General features: G+C 35.7%; 1 protein-coding gene and 1 pseudogene across 4 annotated transcripts in view; both read left to right on the forward strand.

The window, feature by feature from the left end:
* The window catches only part of SSR1 (signal sequence receptor subunit 1), a 111,673-nt gene that overhangs the window by 9,674 nt on the left and 77,720 nt on the right, over window positions 1-24,279 (forward strand). For 2 of the 4 annotated variants that reach the window (XM_076010468.1, XM_012753602.3), the window contains exons 4-8: window positions 866-1,128; window positions 2,950-3,026; window positions 3,754-3,832; window positions 5,948-6,041; window positions 15,265-15,328. In XM_076010468.1, the coding sequence (XP_075866583.1) occupies window positions 866-1,128; window positions 2,950-3,026; window positions 3,754-3,832; window positions 5,948-6,041; window positions 15,265-15,328 (577 nt within the window). Of the gene's footprint in view, window positions 1-865; window positions 1,129-2,949; window positions 3,027-3,753; window positions 3,833-5,947; window positions 6,042-15,264; window positions 17,674-24,160; window positions 24,229-24,279 lie in introns of those variants that run through there. The other 2 variants (XM_076010467.1, XM_012753604.3) reach the window with 2 other exon arrangements.
* Window positions 11,064-15,258, forward strand: LOC105865190 (ras-related protein Rab-21 pseudogene; annotated as a pseudogene).

The following is a 24,279-nucleotide window of genomic DNA, read 5'->3' on the forward strand; positions in this document are numbered from 1 at the left end:
CTAGAAATTAAATGTCCTTTTCAAAAAGATAATGTTTTAAAACTTTTTCAAACTGTCACAGCAAAGTCACTTGTTATATTTTGAGTGTTAAACGTTAATGAAACATTAAATCTCTTCAGTTATGCCTTGGATAGAGCCTAGATTTCATTAAAAGTAAATAAATGGAATGGCTGATATTTATTGAGGGCTATACCGTAGGCACTGTTCTCAATACCTTGCATGTATTAATCCTAACACCATAGTATTGTTGAACTGAGGCTTAGAGAGGTTGAGAAACTTGTCCAGGGTTATCCAGTTCATAAATAGATTGTGGAGACAATCTGTCTGACGCCACAGCCTGTACTGTACTGGATGGAACTCAGTTCTGTAGTCTACAGTATAATTAGTGAAGACTTAATATTGAAAGTTATTAATTTTCTTGGTCTCAAGTTTTTTGTTTTATTCCCGTGTACTTTCCAGCTTTATGCCTGCAAAAAGTATAATTTGATTAAGTGATTTTTGCTTCATTTATTTTTATGTCTATCTCCTTGGGTCTTAACCTTCAAATTTACATTTTCCTACTTGCTTAAAGTGGAGATGGATTGTCTGATTAATATTTTATGTTCTAACAAATACTAGTTTTCAGATGGTCTTCTTGGACTCTATCTTTCTATCATTCTTTTCTCTGCAAAAGGGTTTTAGCTTATACAACAACTCTAGTTGATTAATTTCTACTTAGAGGCTGACCGGAGTGTTCTGTTGAAAAGAATTCTGAAACCAAGTCCATATGCAGTAGGAAATGGGTGTCAAAATCTATTAGTAATATCTTTTTATTTTGAACTCTTGGTATATGTTCAAATTTTCTTGTCTCTATTTTGTTTCTCAGATTTTCCAGCAAATAACATTGTGAAGTTCCTGGTAGGCTTTACAAACAAGGGTACAGAAGATTTCATTGTTGAATCCTTAGATGCCTCATTCCGTTATCCTCAGGACTACCAGTTTTATATCCAGAATTTCACGGCTCTTCCTCTGAACACTGTAGTGCCACCCCAGAGACAAGCAACTTTTGAGTACTCCTTCATTCCTGCGGAGCCTATGGGTGGACGACCGTTTGGTCTGGTCATCAATCTGAACTACAAAGATTTGAATGTAAGGCCGGTAAACCTTATTTTTTTTTTTAAGGTTAGCGAAGAATGGAGACAACTGACATTGTTTAATAAACAGTCTTCTATTCATTCAAGTACTTATTTTGTGGTTGAAATTGTGGTAGGCACCAAAGAGGCAAAGATAAATTACATGTCTCTATCAAGTCTATAATCCAGTGAGGAGGATGGGCAAAAACAGGTAGTAAAACAGTGTGATAAGGGATGCATACTAGAGATATGTGTAATAAGGTGCAGTTGTGTGGGAGGGGAAGTGACTTGGAGGAAAAGGATCTCAAAAGGAAAAGGAGCAGCAAGCCACACAGTGGAGTCTACTGCTGCTTTAGATGTTAAGATCTATTAAGTAATGTGCTTTTGTACCTCCTTTTGTTGCTTGTTTTGCCCATTTTGCTGCTTATATTTGTAAGTTTTAAAGACTTTCTGCAATTGTTTTTCCATCATTTTATATACTCACAGATAAGATATAACCAGATATTTTTAAGGTAGTTTAGCAGCAAGATTTATAGTTTAGTTTTCATTTATGAGAACCAAATGTCCCAATATAAGCTCTGATGTATTATGATTTTTAAACTGTATGTTATATATATGATATATCAGTCATCTTTGACTAAATGAAAGAAACCCACTAGAATTTGAGGCTGGAAGTCAACCCCTTTTTGCCAATTGTTGTGTCCCTCAAATGAGAGCACATATAAACCATTCCCTTTTCAAAAAGTTTTCAGAGAAGGAAATTTCATTTTCTCTTGGAAGCTAATTAAGGCTTTTCATCACCCTAGTGTTAACATGTTTAACTTATGTCTGAGTTAAATTTCTCGTGTTGCCATTAAATTTTCCCTTTTTTCCTAATTACTTAGTAGACAGGAAAGGTTTTCATCCTTTCACGTAGAAGTAAGTGTGATCCAGCAAGCATATATGTAGTTTCTATTCCATTTTGAATGTTATTTTCATTAGCATATTCTGATTCCTGGAATTGTCAATAGAGGAAGCAAACTGAAAGATCTTGAAATAAAACTTATATATTTATAGTTCAGCAATAACTGGCAGTTTTAAAAAAATACTGTATTTGTGTGAGGCATTGAACACAGAGCTGTGTATTGTCCCAGTGATTCTGATATATTTGAAAACTAAAATTGTGTTGACCTGACAAAATAGTTTCAAGACCACAACAGAAAAATAATTTGATACTGAAAATCACCAACCCATTAATTATAAAGAAATTGGTTTCCAGCTCATTGTCAGTTTAGAACATGAATTTGACTTTTATTCAGGTCCAGTTCTTAAAATGATCTGCTTTTGCAACTACTGTACATTTTCATGCTTCCTTCCTTGTTTTGGAAGATTGAAGATAACAGAAGGTAGAGCTGCTGATGTATGAATGCTCTGTAATCTTTGTTTCTTTCTGCAATGTTATCTGGTTTTTACTTTGTTTTCCTGATTGTTCACACACCTCAACCCCAAAGAAAGTGGGGGACAACTGAGACAGGGGTCTCACTGTTTCCCAGGATGGACTTGAACTCTTGCGTTCAAGAGATTCTGCCATCTCAGCCTCTCGAGTAGCTGGAACTATAGGCAGGTGCTGCTGTGCCCAATCTGGTGATATTTTTATTTTATAGGCGAAAGTAAAATTATAATGTTCATTCCCTGACATTGAATAGTGTAATTACATGTGACTCTGTTGAGTTTACTGGCCTAAGTGATGAGAAAGTGATAGTGTATCTGTGATGGTAACAGTTTTAAGAAATCTTACAAGCTTTCATACTTTCAATACATTTCAGATTTTTGTAATTTTTTTTTTTTTTTTAAACAGGGCAATGTATTCCAAGATGCAGTCTTCAATCAAACAGTTACAGTTATTGAAAGAGAAGATGGGTTAGATGGAGAAACGTAAGTGAAAGTTACCGTATGTAGATCTTTTTCATAAGGTAGGACTGGAAGGTTTGCTCCTATTTCAGCAAATTTTTTTGAATGGTGAAAATAGACTATATGATTTGGTGAAATCCTTACTACATTCATTCTTACTTTAGATGATTGTTATAACTATTAATATCAAGTTAGGAAAGATAGGTGAAACTGACAAATCTTTTTAAAAGATAGTAGTTGGCTTTCTGTCCTTCATCTCTTCTAAATTGTTTTTTACCCCATGCCCGTAAGCTTCTTCACCAGCATAAGTTAAGTCTAAAATTACTGCTGAGAACATAAATTAGAAGTTTTTCTCTTGAAAAACATGTTTTTTTCTGAATGATGAATCATTCTTACTGTAGACTTAAATGTAATTCACCTGAAATAATTTTTAAATTGTGCAAAATAATGTAATGTTTGAGGCACACAAAACCTAACACAATTATTTTAAACTGTGAGCTTTGAATATAGCATAAATTATAAAGTAATTTTATTTATTTTAAATCATAGAATTGCTTTTTTATTGACTAATTGCTCTTAAATACAAATTAAATTTATAAAACTAATTGCCTGAATTTTAAGTTGAGTGAAAAATAGTCCTTTTCCCTATAAGTTATTTGGAAAGCTTATGTTATGTATTAGAATTAACAGTTGTAATTAGCTGTGGTATTTCCTATGAATTAATGCCAGTTTATATTTTCTTTTATGCCAGAATCTTTATGTATATGTTCCTTGCTGGTCTTGGGCTTCTGGTTGTTGTTGGCCTTCATCAACTCCTAGAGTCTAGAAAGGTAATTATAGATAAACACCTCTTATAGTCATACTTCAAAAGTCACTACAACACTGAGTTAAGCACAATCTAGTTTTTTGTAGCTGCTTCTGACCATGAGTTTGTATACTTACAGCTTTGTAGAACCTTTTAAAAGTAAAACCTGAAGATGAGACCTTGGATATGTAACTTGGATACATTTACACTTTCATGCACATATACAATGATTGTCCTTTGTACCCTCCAGAGTGTTCTTTACCTTCTTACTGTTCTTGTAACTCCAAATTATGCTATTCTTCTCTATGGAAAAGTATAACACAAATTGTGTCAAATATGTTAGAATAATCTGTTAGACCCTGAACAACTGTTAGTCATTTTAGCAAATGTTTATTAAGCCTTAAGTCAGTCAAATCTATATTAAAATTAACAATAAATGTTATTAATAACCACACATTTTTTAAATATTTATTTATTTAGAAGTGAGGTCTTGCTCTGTCACCCAAGCTAGAGTGCAGTGGCATGATCATAGCTCATTGTAGCCTCCAATTCCTATGTTCAAATGAGCCTCCTATCTCAGTCTCCAGAGTAGCTGGGAATATAGGTGCATATGACCACATCAGCCAATTTAAAAAATTTTCTGTAAAGATGGAGTCTCACTATGTTGCCCAGATTGGTCTTGAATTCCTAGCCTCAGGTGATCCTCCTGCCTCAGCCTCCCAAAGTGCTGGGATTACAGGTATGAGCCACCATACCTGGCCAGCACTTTTCTTTAAAAGAAATGCTTAAATGTTAATTTCTAAAACTTCATTGCCTCATTTTCATAATAACTGGAATTTTTACTATAAATTTATTAGGTATAACTATACCTTTTTTTTTCCATTTCAGTGAAGCCATTATTTAATTATCTTTATGTTCAGAATCTAATTTATGGACTATATAATACATATTTAGATAATTAAGTTTTTTTTTTTTTTTTTTTTTTTTTTTGAGACAGAGTCTCACTTTGTTGCCCAGGCTAGAGTGAGTGCCATGGCGTCAGCCTAGCTCACAGCAACCTCAAACTCCTGGGCTCCAGCGATCCTTCTGCCTCAGCCTCCCGAGTAGCTGGGACTACAGGCATGCGCCACCATGCCCAGCTAATTTTTTACATATATATATCAGTTAGCCAATTAATTTCTTTCTATTTATAGTAGAGACGGGGTCTCGCTCTTGCTCAGGCTGGTTTTGAACTCCTGACCTTGAGCAATCCGCCCGCCTCGGCCTCCCAAGAGCTAGGATTACAGGCGTGAGCCACCGCGCCCGGCCTGATAATTAAGTTTTTTAAATTATTTTTTGGTATTTTTTTAGAGCAGGCAAAAAATGAATCATTTTTACTTTCTAGCAGTTTTGTTGTAAATACTCTAGGGAGAAAGTTTGAGGCTCTTAGATTAAATTGAGGTTGTTGGCCGGGTGCGGTGGCTGACGCCTGTAATCCTAGCACTCTGGGAGGCTGAGACAGGAAGATTGCTCGAGGTCAGGAGTTCGAAACCAGCCTGAGCAAGAGCAAGACCCTGTCTCTACTATAAATAGAAAGAAATTAATTGGCCAGCTAATATATAGAGAAAAAATTAGCCGTGCATGGTGGTGCATGCCTGTAGTCCCAGCTACTCGGGAGGCTGAGGCAGCAGGATTGCTTGAGCCTTGGAGTTTGAGGTTGCTGTGAGCTAGGCTGACGCCATGGCACTCACTCTAGCTTGGGCAGCAAAGTGAGGCTCTGTCTCAAAAAAAAATAAAAAAATAAATAAATTGAGGTTAACTGTTAGCTCAAATGAGATTTTATGTTTTTGTTTTATCTGTGCCAACCTTTTACCTCTATTTAACTTATAATTCAGAAACTGCCTGCTTGCAACATTTCAGCAGTTATCCTGAATTTTATTGAACATAGAAATAAATTTATTCTTTGATTACAATTTGATTCCTAAAGGGAAAGAAAATCATTATATAAATAGACATTCTTATTTGGTCTGCCAATGGTATAGTAACATATGAAACTTTTTAGCAAGGGAAAATTCAATGTAACGGAACTACTTTAAAATATATTTTTAAATATATATTTAAAATATATTTTTACATTTTTTATATTTTTATGTTCTCTTAGCGCAAGAGGCCCATACAGAAAGTAGAAATGGGTACATCAAGTCAGAATGATGTTGATATGAGTTGGATTCCTCAGGAAACTTTGAATCAGATCAGTAAGTAGTCTAACAAACTTGGCTGGGAAGGTTTTCTCTTAACTGGAAATTAAATATCAGATTTAGCAAGAAGTGCTTGGTCAATACTGTTTAACATGTATCTCTTCCATTACTTGTATAGAATTTAGTATAATGATTAGTGAAGACTTTAAAGATTTATTCTATGTGTAGTATTTCTTAGGCTCTAATTTTGAAATGCTTCCAAATCTGCAGTTTATTTATAAATGTATGAATTTTCTATATTCCTAATCTATTTCCTGTCTCTTTTCTTTCCTCTTGCTTCAGTGCAAAGTAGAAGAGGTGAGGCATTTAATTTTTTTAATGGTGTTTGATAGAGTATTGGGGGCTCTTATCTAGTACATAAATATCTTATAGCAAGTTTAATGAGTAATGGAACAGGTTTTAGTACTGTATTTTATTGGAAAAACTACTAAATACCTACTCCAGTTTGAAAGAATAAACCTAAAGTATTACCTGGTAGTTTACCTAACAGATGTATTTCAGTTACATATGCAGTTTGTTAAAATAGTAATCTTTATAAAGGAATGTAGAATTTTTTTCTCCAATTGTAGAGAGACTTTTTAAAAACATTTATTATAAAATCAGTGTAGCCTCATTCTACAAAATGAAATAATATAGAAGTTAAAAACTAAAGTTAGCTCCTGGCTTCACTAATCCCATTTGTCGTAAATAATTGGTGTTAAGTTTATGTATTCCAAGTATTTTCTATACATTTATAAGCATGTATAGCAAATACATCTATTGTGTGTACGTGAGTATTCAGATGACATCATGCAGTCCACATGGCTCTGCAACTTCAGTTTTCATGTCTTAGATTTCTCTTTATGCTAGCAACATATATAATTACCTCATTCTTCTTAATAACTAGACAGTATTTATTTAAATGGGTTGTTGATAGATTTAACGTGTTCTGTATTGAATGATGTTTAAGTTATTTCCAGTTTTTCACTTAAAAATAACGCTGTGATGAGTATTCTTACATACAAATAACTTAGAATAGCTAGGTCTAAGATTATGTACATTTAAATTTTTATGGAAAGGACTTCGTTTCTCTCCTAAAAAGTGCCAATTTATGTTCTCAATATAGCCTGTTTCTTCTCCTTTCTCACTAATAATTCTCAAGTATTAAGTAGCAAATATTTTAATCTGTCATTACAATGCAAAATGATATCTTGCTGTTTTTCATTTACATTTCTTTAAGAATGAGATTCAACTTCTTTACATATATATTTACAGCTGACCCTTGAACCACAGGGGTTGAACTGTGAGAGTCCACTTACGTGTGCTTTTTTTTTCAGTAAATATAGTCTGTCCTCTGTATATCAGTAGGTTGGTTCTACATCTGCAACCAAACTCAGGTTGAAAATACAGTGTTTGAGAGATGTAAAACCCACACATAGGGAGGGCTGACTGTATCCACAGGGCTGGCTGCAGGGCTTTAGTGTACTTGTGCAGATTTGGGATGTGGGGGTGTCCTGGAACCAATTCCCTGCTGATACCAAGAGAAGACTGTATTGGCTATTTAGTATTTCTTTCCTGTTAATTGGCTGATCAAGTCCTTTTCCTGAATTGTTTTCCTTATTGCTTTATTTCCTTATTGCTTTCTGTGAGCTAGCTCTCTCTATTTGAAATATAATTACAGTGTGGCAGGTGCTTTAATAAAAATGGGTACAAAGTAATATGAGCACTGTAGGGACCTTCCCCCTCTAGGAGAGTAGGAAATCATTCACAAGAGGGGTTGACATTTGACTGAAGTCTTCAAAAGTTGAATGAGAAGGAGTCTTCAGGGTTTTGTGTGCTATGCTAAGGACTTTTGACTTCTAGATAAAAAGCTGTCACACACTTCAAAACAGAATTCCAATTTTGTGTTTTAAAAAGGAATTATGATAGCTTTGTGGAGGACTACTGGAAGCAGTGATATCAATTTAGATGATTTCGGTAAAGCACAGGAGAAATCATTAGGGCCTAAGTAGAGCCTATGGTGATTAGAGTAAAAGGGAGTAGAAAGGTACTTCAGAGGTGGAGCAGACAGGGCTTTTGGTGACAGGATATGTTAGGAGTGAGTGAAACAGCATTCTGAGCTTAGGCAACTGGGTGGAAGATGATACCCTAAATGTCCCATAATCTAAGGAAGAGAAGCATATATGGATGGGAAAGATTAGTTTGGATTAGATAGGTTGAGTGTGAAAAGCATTTGGGATGCTCAGATAAGGATGTCCAGGAAGCATTTAAAGTTCTGCTTTAGAGCATGTATGAATCAAGATTTGGAGACATCAGGATGTATATCATAGATGGTAGCTCAAATTATTTTTCCTGTAGCTACTAATTTCTTATATATTTACACATATTGTCCTGATACTGAGTATGACAAGAAGAATCAAATAAAGTATAGACCATGCCCTATTTCCAGTTCTTCATAAAATAGTTAAATTTTAAATGTCTTAGAGAATAGCTAAATCTACATTTAAAAAGCATAAAAAATATAATTAAAAACTAAAGTCAAAAGTAAGAGCCATGGAGCCTCCAAAAGAATTTTTACATGACAAAGAGTGTGGGAAGCTGGTTTCATAGTACCTTTCTGACATTGGTATCTACGAATTGAAAAGCTTAGAGTTATTATGCTTGTAGAGCAAAGTTCAGATTAAGTATAACTGTATTCAGCACGTATTGAATATCTACTATGTCCTATGCTATAGGTTATGAGTGATATGTTAAAAAAAGTTGGGAATATTCCTGGTTTGTCAGGTATTTACATTTCTGATTAAGGAAATAAAGTACATATAAAAATAATTTGAATAGTCAGAGGCAGTATGTGATTTTTAGAATAACATGGACAAGTTTAAAAGTTAGGAAAAAGGATCCTGTTAGAAGTCAGAGGAGACCTTCATGAAGGAAAGACTTTAACATACATTGCATGCCCTTTGTGCATTGGGCATTTACTTTGCAAGATAAGAAGCTGTGTATTGATGAGAAAATTGCTCCTAAGAAAAAGTAACTTGCCAAGACTCACAGCTAGGTTTGTCTCATTATAAAGTCCATGTGTTTTTCCCAGTGAGACTTACTAGTTAAGGATGGGTAGAGTTAACATCACTAAATGTTTTTTTGTTTGTTTTTAACAATACTTGCTTATCTTTCTCAAAATCTGATTGTCCAGCCTGAGTTTGCTTTAGGACCATGGGAACTTACCTTCCACAAAGTTACTTCTATTTTTCCTTTTCTTTTCCTGTTTAAATGAATCTCTTGTTTTGAAAAAACTTTACAAGCAGCAACAGAGCTTCTAAGGAGCATTAAGCTAATCTAGTTACCCAATTAAGATGATAAAATGTTTATCAGGTTCAAGAGTCTTTTGGTGCATTGTCCTCTAGGAGCTTATCATTGAGAGGCATATTATTTTTAATTTTTTTTTATGATTTGAAAATGGTTGGAAGACACATAACACACTCCTTTCTCCCTATTATTACTTGTATCACACCCTAGAGCCTAGGGGATTCTAGTTGTAGCTCACCCTGTGAAATCAAAGAGTCCTCATGCTGTGATATCCAATGAGAGAGCATTTCCAAAGGGTGAGGGGTTAGAGTTCAAGGAGAAAGAAGGGTATGAAAAAATAAGTATAGTTGGCTGTACATGATTATTTGCTGTTTTAGAATATAGATTTCTTTTCTATATAAAAGTCATTTTTTAGCTTTTTTAATGCTGAGATACTTTAAATTACAGCTATGACACACTACCTCTAAAGTATTTCAGTTTGCAAAGAAATAATATTTTCTGGTCTGAAATAACATCACATTTAGAAAGTTATTATTTTATTACATATAATAGTCACATTGAAATTTCTCCCATTGTTTGAAAAATATCCTTTACAAATGATTTTTTCCACTGCAGGATGATGAACTGCATCTGGTTGTTGTATCTCTTAAGTCTTTGTAAATTTATAACTAGTTCAAGCTAGGACTGGATGTTAAATTACTAGGTTTGATTACGTAATTATTTTTGGCTGATAGCATACATCATAGCTAATAAGTACTTTTTCCTTTATTACATCAAGAAACACAGTCTCTGGTTGCGCCATACTTAGTGAAGCTGAGTTGAGCATTAGATCAGGGTGGTAGCCACATGATCTTTCCTTGTAACCAGTAGATCTTTCCTCTTGCAATCTGGAGGTTATCTGTGCAGTCCTACTTTGGCACTGCAAAGTTGTTCAGTTGTCTGAACTGTTTACTGACTCATGGAAGGATTATCGACTGGTAATGTGTCAGAAGTTGAAATTTATTTATTTTCAGTTGTAATGTCTTGTTTTTACTAACTGCCAGTCTTGTAGAGTTTTCTTTCATCAGCTGGAACTCTGGTTACTGAAATGACAATTCCTATTAAAAAGGCAGGATAAATGTTTAATTCTTCTCTTTATCAATTTTCAAAGTAAAGAGTTAGTATAAAATCCACCCAGATGAGTTTTTTCCTCATTTTTCTCTCTCTCTTTTTTTTTTATTATTGTATATAAACTTAGATTTTCATAGGATCGGTGTGTCTCAGTCAACAATATTCTTTCTTACGTTCAAATTGTGAGAGTTTTAGCTATTGGGAGCCCTTTTGAACTGCCTCTAATCTTATCCCTTTGATCTTTGAATGATCCCTTACTTGCTGGGCTTATCAGCAAGATAATTCAAATTTATTTTGTACTTTCTCTGCTTCAGACATGAAGCTAGCTGTGTTTCTAATAATGCTAGAAACTAATATCTAGACTTTAGGAATATCATTTATACTGAGTCCATTGTTTCTAAGCCTTTGCTGTGAACTGAGCTAAAACATACACTTTTTAAAATCTTGAAATCATATTGATATTTAAATTCAATTTTAACAGTATTTTGCTGAATTTTGTATGCTTTGGTGAGTATGAACAAACCTCATACTTTGGTGAAGATCTTTTTCCAATCTTTCACTTTTTTCAACTGGAAAAATTATTTATTTATTTATTTATTTATTTATTTATTTATTTATTTATTTTTGAGACAGAGTCTTTGTTGCCCAGGCTAGAGTGAGTGCTGTGGCGTCAGCCTAGCTCACGGCAACCTCAGACTCCTGGGAAGTGATCCTCCTGCCTCAGCCTCCCAGGTAGCTGGGACTACAGGCACGTACCACCATGCCACCATGCCCGGCTGATTTTTTCTGTATATATTAGTTGGCCAATTAATTTCTTTCTATTTATAGTAGAAACGGGGTCTGGCTTTCGCTCAGGCTGGTTTCGAACTCCTGATCTTGAGCAATCCGCCTGCCTCGGCCTCCCAGAGTGCTAGGATTATAGGTGTGAGCCACTGCGCCCCACTGGGAAAAATTATTTTTATTTCTAACTTATTCCACAATGAGCTTATCTTCCTGATATGTAAATTATTTTTAGAAAATAAAAAACAGACAATAATAGTCAGAAGATATGTCCAGCTTTTCACTTTTTTTTTTTTTTTTTGAGACAAAGTCTTGCTCCGTTGCCCAGGCTAGAGTACTATGGCGTCAGCCTAGCTCATGGCAACCTCAAACTCCTGGCCTCAAGCAGACCTCCTGCCTCGGCCTCCCAGAGTGCTGGGATTACAGGCATGAGCCACCCCTTGCCCTGCCCAGCCATTTACTTTTTAAAGAAGCTGTGGATGGTTCATCTTACTGAAGAAAAGTAGAAAAACTCACCACAAATGTATTCTCTGTTAACCTCTTTGGTACAAGCATTGACTATAGTCGACACCCACAGATGAATGTGCACAGCCGAGCATTGACTATAGTCGATAGCCACAGATGAGCGACTTTAGCCGACAGCCGTGATATGACTTTTCTAATTTTTCATTTATCAAAATAAAATTGTGGGTCTTTCCTCCCGTGCCTGACGTGGTGTCTTGGGCCCTTCATTCTTGGACATTCCCTCGGCCCTTCCAGGGCTTGCCCAGAGGAAGGAGTGGAGAAGGTGCCCTGGTTGGCGTGGCCGGTGCCGAAGGGGGAGGGGGCTGAGCCCGTCCCGGCTGTGGGGAAGCGACAGGCCGGCTGGCGGGCTGAGGCTGAGCCTACTCGTTCAAGGTGGTATTGCTGGGGGAAGGCTGTGTGGGGAAGATGTTGCTGGTGCTGCGCTACTGCGGGAACAAGTTTAAGGACAAGCACATCACCACTATGCAGGCATCATTCTTAACAAAGAAGTTAAATATTGGCGGGAAAAGAGTAAACCTTGCCATATGGGATACAGCAAGTCAAGAGAGATTCCATGCCTTTGGCCCAATTTACTACAGAGATTCAAATGGAACTATTTTAGTTTATGACATAACAGATAAAGATTCTTTTCAGAAGGTAAAAAACTGGGTTAAAGAATTACAGAAAATGTTGGGAAATGAAATCTGTTTATGTATAGTTGGTAATAAAATAGACTTGGAAAAGGAGAGATATGTTTCCATTCAAGAGGCAGAATCATATGCAGAATCTATGGGAGCAAAACATTATCATACTTCAGCCAAACAGAACAAAGGAATTGAGGAACTCTTTCTTGACCTTTGTAAAAGGATGATAGAAACACAGCACAAGTGGACGAGAGAGCAAAAGGCAATGGCTCTAGTCAACCAGAAACTGCAAGGCGAGGTGTACAGATTATTGATGATGAACCTCAGATGCAGAGTGGAGGTGGAGGGTGCTGTTCTTCTGGATAACTGTTCACACCTAAGAAATTAAAACAAAACTGGATCATTGCCCTCAACATGAAGACTGCCATATTCCAAGTCACATTATTTTACCAACGGAGTTATAGAATTAGCAGTATTTTAAATTACATTTATAACACTGCAGAGACCTTAAGTGCTAAACTTAGTGGAGTTTGTGACCAGAGAATTGGCATTTTCTACAAATGTTAACAAAGCAATTACCAATGGCCTTTTTACATATTTTTTTCTTTAATGAAGAATAATACGCATGTAGAAAAGACCTACTTAAAGGCTTCATTTATATTCTTTTAAATCAAATCTTTATTTAATAACTTACATATGTTGTGGGAATGGTATACATTTTTGCAGCCCTTTGTATTTTGTGGTAGTTTGAATTGTATCACTTCTAAACAGCAAACTGTTTTTTTTTTTTTTTTTTTTTTTTTAATTAGCAGATACCTGAAGTACTATTTTTGCAGGGTTTGCACAGGCCCCTAACTGTCTACTACTTTGATATAATCTATATACATCCTGTATGCTGAGCTGGTAAAATAGATTGTAAATTACATATTAAATATTTTATCTGCTTTTACAAGTGCAAAGTGCAAAAATATATACAGTAGTTTCATTGATGACTGTAAAGTGAATTAACATTTGGTGATAATGCCTAAGCTTTTTGACTCTGATATAAAGATCATAGCTCCCCTTCACTTTTGTCTTAACTTGAATGTGGCGTGTTTAAATTTTCACACATACTTTACTTGAATTATTGCTGTTGTCACATATTTTGCCTCTGTAAGTCCATCTAATGATTGAGCAGCAGCATTTGCCTTTTGGTTTGGGTTTTTTTTTTTAATGTATTTGTTTTTATAAAAGAGATAACTTCTGCTGGTTTTCCTTTAAAATGGTTACCTTAGAAGAATTTGAGTGGAGCATGCTGTGTTTTACTTCTGCAACAGCTTTAGTTATCTCTTAGGCTTTATATGAGATAGGTTCACTGGTGTGAGGAGAGAAAGAGATCCCAGATAATAGCCACTCACCAAGACTCATTCATATAGCATGTTAGTGGTAGTTTATGCTCCTGGGGCAGCACTTTCAGATCCTTTGTGAGCAAGTTGTGTTTGTTCATTGCTTGCCAGAGATGAATATGGAATGTTCTCTTTCATTTATAAGAACTATCCTTCTGAGTTACTGTGGAGGGAAACATTTATGTATAATGTAGTTATAGTGAACACTGGAAAGATTTATTATAGAATTATATTCTTGCATACTTTATTACTTAGTCCTTCATTAGATTTTTCTTAAGCATAGGACTGAGCTCCAGTTTTTTAATTTTAATAGAATCAGGCGCTGCTCACAGAAGGAACACAGATTGTGGACACTTAAATTGTTCTTGTTCAAATATATATATTTTTCCATTTCTGTCATGCTTGGAAAACTAGTAAATGTTATGTCTAAGATTAAAAAAAAAATAAAATTGTGAACATTTAAAAATAACGTAATAAAAACATATATGTATATGTTACCTATTCTGATTTATATTACAAGTAAAGCTACCTGTAAAGAAAACAAGCTTTCAGTGCTTTAAAGCAGGCATTCTGAAACTATGGCCCGTGGGCCACATGCTGCCCGCTGAGGACATTTATCCCACCTGCTGGGTGTTTTTGCCACTGCTGCCTGTCCTGCTTAGCAGCCGACTCGTCCCAGGCCTATAGTGCGCCTGTGTGTGGAATGTGTGCTGCACTCTCCAGTGGCTCTCCAATGGTCTGTAGGACAGTGAACTGACCCCTTGTTTAAAAAGTTTGAGGACCCCTGCTTTAAAGCTTTCCTCAAGAGCAAAATGGATTCATTGTCAATGCACAGCACAAACTGTTGAGTGGACTATGAGTGCCAGCTGTGGGCAAGGTTTCACGGCCGGTGAGCGCTGTACCGAAGTGGTTAAATAGACCCCACTAAGAATATATAAAGGAGATAAAGGGAAAGAAGTAAAAAGATAATGCTTATGTGCATAGAATAGTTTTAGCATTGAAATACTATCTCATGTCCTTTATTCTGCTTATTTCAGGTAAATTTATGAAATCCTGAAAAATTAAGCAAATCACATGACTACATTTTTAAATACTAAATCTTTTAATTTGTAAGCAGTGTAAATTTTTTTTGAGCTTTAAATATCATGCCTTTTAAACTGTTTCTAAAAGTGTTTACTTGTACATGTTATAAACATGTTGAGATACAGAATTCAAGATGATTTTGCATGGTATCTTCAACAGTATAGCATCCATGATTAGATCTTTTTCCTATCCTAATTGCAAAAAAATGTCATTTTAATTGGAGTTACCTCTTGAAAGGTTATATTAAATGTTCTTTTAAAAACCTGTAGCTAGATAGGAGACATTTATTATTATTAATAGATGGTATTCTTGCATGTTTGTATGATTTAAATTTAGTGGTAAAGTTGAAGGAAAATACTTTTAAATGTCTTTTAAATCCAATATACTTGTAATAATTAGGCAAGCTCAAAACTTTCTCTTTTCTTCCAGATAAAGCTTCACCAAGAAGGTTGCCCAGGAAACGGGCACAGAAGAGATCAGTGGGATCTGATGAGTAAATGTTCCTTTGTGCAACAATTCAGTCTTTGCTTAACCTGCCCTAATGTTTTTCGGCCTGATGGGAATTAGTGCAGAGAAGCCATATCACCATAGAAGGCAACTACTACTTATGTGTGGACTGAGAAATCAGAGTCTGTGGCGATAATATTGCTGAAAATGCACTGCATTCATTTTCTAAAGTAACAAATCTGGTTTTTTTAAAACCATTAAAATCTGTGTGTGCGTGTGTATGTATGTGAGCAGTTGGTTTTACCAGAATCATTGTTGAACTACCTGAAACGAGCCTTTAGAATACTAAATATTACGGTTTTGTCTCTTCCTTTTTGACATTTTCTGATTTTCTCCTCCAAAACTCAATGAATATTTGTCCAATATGATTGTTGATGTCCTGCCTTGAATAGTTTTAAAGGGAACAATTTGTTTCTTTCTTGGAAGAGCTCAAATTTCAATTGATGGCACAAATTAGCATTGTTGGTGGTGCCTAACAACTAGTATTCTAAAGGCACAAGCAGGATTAGCTGCTTTTTAGCAATAGAATTGTTTTGGTATTTTGCTGCTGTTTACTATAATGCGCACCTTCAGAAAATTTCCCAAGTGAATTCAAGGAATTTTGGGATCTCTCTAGTACCAAAATTGTGAAACATGAAAATTCTGCTGACTTTGATATATAAAACCTAACCCTACCCTTTTTTAACAAAAAGAAAACAGTACATTTGTGTAAACTGGGTTGTGTTGTCCATTGTTACTGTACTTCTGACTCAGAGATAGCTCTGGAATCATTTTAGACCTATTCAGTTTTTTTTAAAGAAATAATTTTTTTCTCCTTAATAGATGTATCCCTTCTTAAGAAAAGTTGCCTTGGTCTACAGATTAAGCAGAAGATTAAATTGTAGGGACAGAGATTAATCCTAGTCTTAAAAAAAAAATGAGTTGGATATTTTTAAAGCTGTTAACCAATCAAAACATTGGGGAGTTCTGGTTGTTGACATAACATTTTTTTCAGTTAATCCGAAAAATTCCAAAAAATTGTGCTTAAGTGGTTGTTGACATAACATTTTTTTCAGTTAATCCGAAAAATTCCAAAAAATTGTGCTTAAGTGCTTAAGACCTTAGAACCAAAATTAAACTGGACTTCATAAAATCCTCTTAGAGAGTTACTTTTGCCCTAGGCAGTAAATTAAGTTTGGCATTATTGTCAGACTAGATAAAGGGTAAAGTAAAATGGAACAAATAAGAAGCTTTCCCATTCTATCTTTAAGCCATATTCTCCCACATATATTTTGTAAGGAAATGGTAAATGGAATTTTAGTGGCTCTTTAATTCCTGCCCTCTCTTCATTCTCATCCAATACAATGACCCCCACACCCGTGCCCACACAGATAAAAACAAAACAAAATACACAAAAAAGTAAACAAAAGTCTTCTGAGCTGTTTAAGTGTTTAAACATCTGAGCCAAAGCCAATGACAATAGAATAGAAGTTATTGTATGATTGTTAACACTTTGCAACTTAGGTTCACAACCCTAAGTTGTCAAATTACCTATATTGGCATTGCTGGACCATAAACTTTCTATACCTGTACTATAAAGTGTTTGAGTTTTTAATTGGGCTGTGTGATTAGTAGTTTGTTTTGAAAAAGCTCTATGAGCTCTAAGTAACTCTGCATGTTTTTTTTTTTTTTTTTTTAATGTAACATAGGAGACCCTTCACATTCTCAAGGAATATATTCCAAAACATTTTTGTGAATATCTAAGTTTGTGAAACTGCTGGAATATAATGCAGTATTAGTATAATATTTAAATGGCCTCTAGAGAGTCTTACTAAATACGTGGTAATACATTGCAAAACCGCAGCAAGCTATACAGCTGCCAGCCCTCCTCACTCCTAAGTAATTTGCCTTACATACCAGCCCTTCTACTTCTGAGGTTCAAATTAGTGCCTTCAGAAATGTAGAATTTATTATTTGTCATGTTTTATTTTTTTAGTATAGATTGGGAACAGTTGAAAACTCTTAAGTGCTCAGATGCCAGGGGTCTACTATAGCATCAGTAAGTATTTAGCAGAAACTAACTCCATAATGAATGGAATTCAATTCCACACATGGTTTGTTCAAGCACACTTAATAAGTAGCCTATTTTTTAAATGTCTTTTTTAAATGTAAATATTTGGATGAAGTTTTTCTTTGTTTTGATATATTCATTTGCTACACCAACCATGGTTTCAGAATTCATCTTTTGAACAACTTGGTTTCAGAATATGTAAAATGAACTTAAGGATCTTGTGTATTAAACCTGTCACCTCAGTGTGTGAGAATAATGTGTTCATAAAGCATGGATCTCGCTTTGGTTGTATAGCTTCATCATTTATTTCATGGTCTTACACAGTGACTTTTAGGGCTAATCCTGCCCTCTAAAGCATTGTCCAGGGAGAAGAAAAGGGAAGTGGGACCTCCGAGTTAGAAGCCTTAGGGAAGGAGTAAAAGTAGAAATCAAGGAAAGAACCATTGACTTGATGTTAATGAGATTTTTAATTTTAAGCAGCTTTAGAAAATGTGACTTTGATAGGATGAAAAGGCAAATTTAAATCTTAAAATATATTAAAGAACTACTGCCTTAAAAGCATCTTTGTAGCTTATCAGCCAAGAACAGTATTCTGACTTTTGGGGAGGAGTAAATAGTGGTAATGTAACATTGAAACCTTTACTTAATGATGCATTATTTTGGAGGTACAGTAGATAAATGTAATAATAGGCAAGGCTCATATATAGCATGCATCTTTGCAGTACAATGATATCCATGCCCTTGGTATGAAGGAAATTTTCTTGGTTAGTGCATTTGAATAATGAAATAATTTTTTTTTTTTTTTTTTTTTTTTTTTTTTTTTTTTTGAGACAGAGTCTCGCTTTGTTGCCCGGGCTAGAGTGAGTGCCGTGGCGTCAGCCTAGCTCACAGCAACCTCAAACTCCTGGGCTCGAGTGATCCTTCTGCCTCAGCCTCCCGGGTAGCTGGGACTACAGGCATGTGCCACCATGCCCGGCTAATTTTTTTTATATATATATATCAGTTGGCCAATTAATTTCTTTCTATTTATAGTAGAGACGGGGTCTCGCTCAGGCTGGTTTTGAACTCCTGACCTTGAGCAATCCGCCCGCCTCGGCCTCCCAAGAGCTAGGATTACAGGCGTGAGCCACAGCGCCCGGCCCAATGAAATAATTTTTTAACTCAGCAATACAACAAGGTTTTTGATAGACCACACCGTTTTAGTTCTAAAACTAGATGTTAGCTTAAATGTAAAAACATTTTCAGATACACTTAAGTACTTCCACAGTTTTGGACGGCATCATTTACAGCTGTAGAACTAAAATGAATGAATTTGTTCTGATTTTGTTAAAGTGCTACTTTGAACTACTACCCCCAGCTTAGTGAAGAGCATCCTAACATATACAAGATCCTTGTTATTAAAATAAGCGAAATGTTAGGTTTCATTGTTAAGCTGATCTGTATATCTGTAAGATCATCCTTAGAGGATATTTAGGAAGGAAGAACAACACTTAAGAACTGACTTAGAATCATCTAAATAATTTCTTTAGAACTCTTATGATTTTATCCTTTTTCATTTATACAAAAACGTGGCCTTCTATGTTAATTATATCATTTGAAGTTCTGGGGTTTTTCTTTTTTAAAATTTTGGAGTTGTTTAGGGATATGGCTCTTAGGTTTAGGTACCATTTAGCTGCTTTTTTAAGGAAGTGGAAAGGGAACTCATTTACTAAACATCAGTCATGTGCTCTGTTCCCTTGGGCCTTTCCATTTATCATCTCATAAACCTTCACACCAACTCAAGGAAGGTGATATCGTTCTAATTTTGTAGATGGAAAAAACAAAATCTACAAGTTTACATATTGAATATGTAAAGTTCAGATAACCTCAGTACTGAATATACACTTGCTATATAATATATATAATAGTATATAAAGCCCCAGAGTCTTTTGAGCTATTATAAATAGATTTGTCTAATATTTGTGGTATATATATATATAATTATTTGAAACTTGATGTTTTTATTGTTTATGATAATTCAGTTATCCACAATATTTAATTTCTATTATGTGTTTTTATCTTCCTGATTAACAGAATCATGGTCTTTAAAAACATTTTCTGCAAGTTAGATTTAATAGCTTGATTGGATTTTTAAGCTGAAAAGTGTTGAAAGATCCATTTTCATGTTACAGATGACAGTAAAGTGTTTGCTCTTGGGTTATACAATCAGATAGTTCTAGAACTGGGATTACAGGTTTAGGCTTCTAGTCTTCTTTCTGTTTTATTACGGATTTCCCTTAGTAGGCACAGCGGGGCATTAAAAAGAGAATCCAGTGTACCTAGAAAGCACGTGAGGGATAACCTTTAAAAGTCTCTAAATCATAAAGATGATTTGACTGCCTTGTTGTCCAGCTGTCCCTTATGTAGACTTCTGTCAGTACCTGTGGCAGTCTGTCACCTTGCTGACATGTCTGTCTCCCTCTCTATTAGGAGCTCTGAATCTTGTTTTTTATCCCTAGCTTCTAGTTTGCAATTATGTCGGAACCTATTACCGTTTGAAGGGAGAAGAAGAAAATGTGGGTCAGTTTTCATTTGCCATTCTTCCATGTGATTAGTGGGATTCATAAATATTCCTGGTGGTAAGCCACTGTCATTGGCAATTCTGGGAGGCTGAACAAAGAGAGGTAATACAGTACACTAGCCTGGGAATTAGGAGACATTTGTTAGTCTGCCTTGGCCACTAACCAAACGCAGCTCATCCCTGGAGTCTCAGTGTGTTCTTTTGTAAATTGACAGGTACTTGAAGTATCAGCCCTAAACCCTTACTTAATGCAATGTTATTAAACGGTTCTTCCTTTAAAGTTAGTTGTTTACTTAGCAGAAAAGAACTCATATCCTCTCTTCTTAGGTGGAGACAAGTTACATAATCTCACTGTACTTCAGGTTTTGGTGTGCCTGCTTCCTAGGTTTCTTAGGAGTTAAAATACGGAAAGTGTTTAGAACACTGCCTGGCACTCAGTAAGCTATGTAAGCATTGCTCTCACAGCACCCCATGAAGCATGGCGTGGGAAAGAGTATGTGGTACTTTTTGGACTTTGATGTGGAGTAATAGTTAAGTTCTGAGTATGTGAGCTAAAAATAGTTTTCTTTTCTAACTAAAGAATAAAAGTTTTAAGATGGCCATGTAATCTGGCTAGTGCTATGGATTTAGTAATGAACCAGAGTAATAAGGCTGGCAAGGGGAGTTTTTGTAATAAATCCTTTAGCACCTACGTGTCCAGTGGTTGTTTTGTAGAACACTTGAAGAGGCTACATATTTTCCAGTGAAGTTGTTGGTGTTCAGATCATTTTTGAAACTCATTTCTCAGAATTTCAGCATATGAACCACCCAAAGAAAAGATGTCTTATTTCTCAGTGTTTTTTCAGAAATCATACTGTTCTGGTCATCTGTCTTACATTTGTCAAAATAGGTGCTTAAGGTCTAAAGGCACTTTAGAAAGGAGTATCAGAAGTACTTTAGTCAAAAATAGTGTTCAGATTGAGTCTGTCAACATCTCCTCTTTCACATACATCCTCCATTTCAACATCACAGCAACCCTGGAGGACCCTGTTACCTATGACGAACAGGCTACAGGAGCCCAGGCGTCCATCCAGTCACATTGGTCTGTTGCTCTTTCCAGCTTGGTTGGAATAGGTGTATGGATCCTTTGACAGGGAGCACGTTCACAGTAATGCACGAGATACACTTACCTGTGTTCTCGTTGCCACACTTAGGATTTGCTTGGTATTTTATATTCTCTGATGTGCTCTTTTTTTTTTTTTTTTTTTTATAATGCTGTCACAGTCCAGAATCAAGCTACATTTGTAGATACTCTGTCTGGACAATAACTTTTGTAAAAGGACTCATTGCCATCCGCCGTGGTAGAGATTTAAAGCAATTGGTCTCCAGTACATAATGAGAATAGGATTTCATCCCCTTGAACTCTTCTGAGCAGTTTAAGTATGTGCATTTGAAAGTCTTGCTTTTAACATGTCATCCAATTCATAATCATCGACCCTTTCCTGTCTGAAACATGTTGATGATGTGTCTTACATCTGGCCTTATGAGCCCATGCCGCTGTCTCCCAGGTGGAAGTCAGATCCAGAGCAGGCTGCTGTCTGCTCTTGAAGTGGAGTCTGGCCAAAGGGTCACTCTAGTGGTGGTATGAGAATGTTCGTCTTTACTTCTCCTTAGGTGAGGTCCACCTGAATAGCACATATCTCGTTTATACTGCAGCCTCCTGGCTAGAATTATTCACATTTCAGGAACCACCTGTAAGAATCTGACCTGTTGGTCACACTGTCATACTGATTGGTGGCCTCAGGGGTCTGATTTCAAGAGATAACACTGTTGGTGGGTGTTCATGGTTATCTCTGTATGGTGAGATCTTTGTTGAATCGACTGCAACAAAGGTGCAACACAAGGTGCTCAGACTGAGTCCTTATGGTTGAACTTCTTCACTGCCACCACCCAGCTCCTGTCCCTTCCAGATTGTTGAAGACTTAATCTCCAGTTGTAAACCTCCTTTCCCATGTCCTCTCCATCTCTGACTTCTTTCCTTTTGTGCTTATCTATACAAAACCCCTCTTGTCTTATTAAATCTTGCGCATGACTCTCCTGCCTCTAGCTGCAATTCCTGTTTTTTTGTTGTTTTTCCCTTTGTCAAAATATCTACTATGCTATTGGCTTCCTTTTCCTTGCCAGACTTTCTTTTCAATTTCCTTCTAATTAGCTTCTGCCCAGGAAGACCTGCTGTCTTAAGAGCTTATGGCTTCCCAGTTGCTGGAAACAACTTCAGTCTCAGTTCCCTGTTTAGCCCATTGACCACCGGCCCCCAAATTAACCTTCACTTCTATGACCCTGTGCTGAGCTCCTTTTCTTTTAGTGATTCTGTTGACTAGCCCCAAGCTAGCTCAGCTTCATCCTCCACTCTCTGGACTAGTCTGTTAAGAGAGCTAGGCTCTTCTCTTGGCTTCCTCTGCTAACTCTTGATTGATTCATTCCTGATTTTTAGACCTAAATTATTTCCTTAGTGCCATTATAACTGCGTGTGACTCATTTTCACTTAAAGTTCTTATTGTAACCTCAAACCAACAAATCTCAGATATTTACTTTCCTCTATAAGCCTTCCCAGTCAAAACCCTGACTGTGGTATTTTGCACATAAGTATTTAATAAATGATTACTAATTTTAGCTCTGCTGTGAATAAGACTTCAGTTCTCTCCACTTCAAAATCTAACAAAGAACTTGAGGGAAATCTGAATTTATTCAGTTTAGGCAAAAATACCTCTGGCTGAAAATACTTTTTTTATGTTTTCTAATTGATTTCAGGGAGTCTTGGGTTTGCTATTTTAATTTTAGTGCTTGCAAACTCGAAATGTGATTTCTGTCATCGTTTATGGTAAAACTTTTGCAATGTGAAGTTTTATTGGGTAATTATGTCAGAAAATGTTATATGGATATCTTTTGAGACTAATGAAAGTGGAATAATGAATCCTTAAAATTCTTGTGCAGCTTTGAGAAATGTTCCTGCTGTTTGAGTATCTGGAAATCTCATTTTTTTTAAGTTTGGTAAACCTAAGATGTAAGTGAGCACTTTTCTTTCTTGGTTATTTTCATCAGTCTGACCTACTGCTTACACTGGTCTACTGTCCTGTCAAATACATCTTTTAATTTACATATCACTTAAAACCAATCTTGAAAGTATTTTTGTGCAACATGAGAAGTTTCCTAAAGTACCAATGCATGTTACCACTTGGTCTTGAAGATGAGAAGCACAAAAGGAATCTAGAATAGCCAAAAACGTAAAAATTACCATTTTGATTAGAATTTCTCCCTGGAAATTATTTTAAAAATTCACATGTTTTCTACCTTAAAAAATTAGACATTTCAAATAACAAAGTGGTGCTTAAAGCTGATTTAAGATGAATTTTACATGAGCTATTGGGCTGTCAGCTAGCTGGCTTTTCAGATAATGGCTATAAAGACAATCGCTCCCTCTCCCCACTCATTAAGTAAGGTCTCTCCCCACACCCATTCCCGCTCACCTTTGAGGATTTTGGTTCCCAATTGCATAGACTGCATATTCTGACCATTTAAACATTTCTAAGCAAATAGAGATGGATCTTGGATTTAATTTTCTTGGCTGTATACCCAGTGAGTCAGTAGTACTTATAATTTGTTTCTCTTTAAGATTTTATTCTAAAGAAGTAGAACTGAATTAATGTGTTCTTCATAGAGTAACTTCAATGAGTAACTTTTGATTAGAGGCTGTGCACACGTTAGAGATCGGTCTTTGTAAACTATGTAATAATGTCTTCAGTCTTTTCTGCTGAAAGGAAAAAATACTTTGAAAATTAAAAAAATTAGGACAGTAAGAACCAGCATTTTTATGTCTTCTCTACAACTTGAAACCCTCAGTATTAAATTTTGGATTAATCCAAAGTTTAAAAAGAAATACACCAAAATGCTAAAGCAGTTTTTGTGTTAGGCTGGTGGATTTACATTTTCCTTTTCAAAATGTTTGTAATGTGCTTATATTTTATAATGGAAGCAATAAATATAATGTTAAATTTATCTGAGCCTCCTATGATGAGTATAATAATCACAATGGCTGTGGACAGCTTTTCTGTAGCCCAAAAAGAAAATAAGCCAATTTTTAAAACTTGGATGCATTGTCACTTTACATATTCAAAGAAAATCAAGATAGATTATTAATAGAAAACACTGAAAGTGCTTTTCCTCTGCAGGGACCCCAGCCTCCTCTCTGTTATTTGTAAGTCATCAGCCCCACTTGCTGCTGCCCAGTTGGTGCCAGGTGCGTACTCAGTGCAGCCCCTCCTGCCCCAGCCTGAGCCCCTCCCTCACA

Source organism: Microcebus murinus, chromosome 15 (genome assembly GCF_040939455.1).
Source record: "Microcebus murinus isolate Inina chromosome 15, M.murinus_Inina_mat1.0, whole genome shotgun sequence".
Lineage (NCBI taxonomy): Eukaryota > Metazoa > Chordata > Mammalia > Primates > Cheirogaleidae > Microcebus > Microcebus murinus.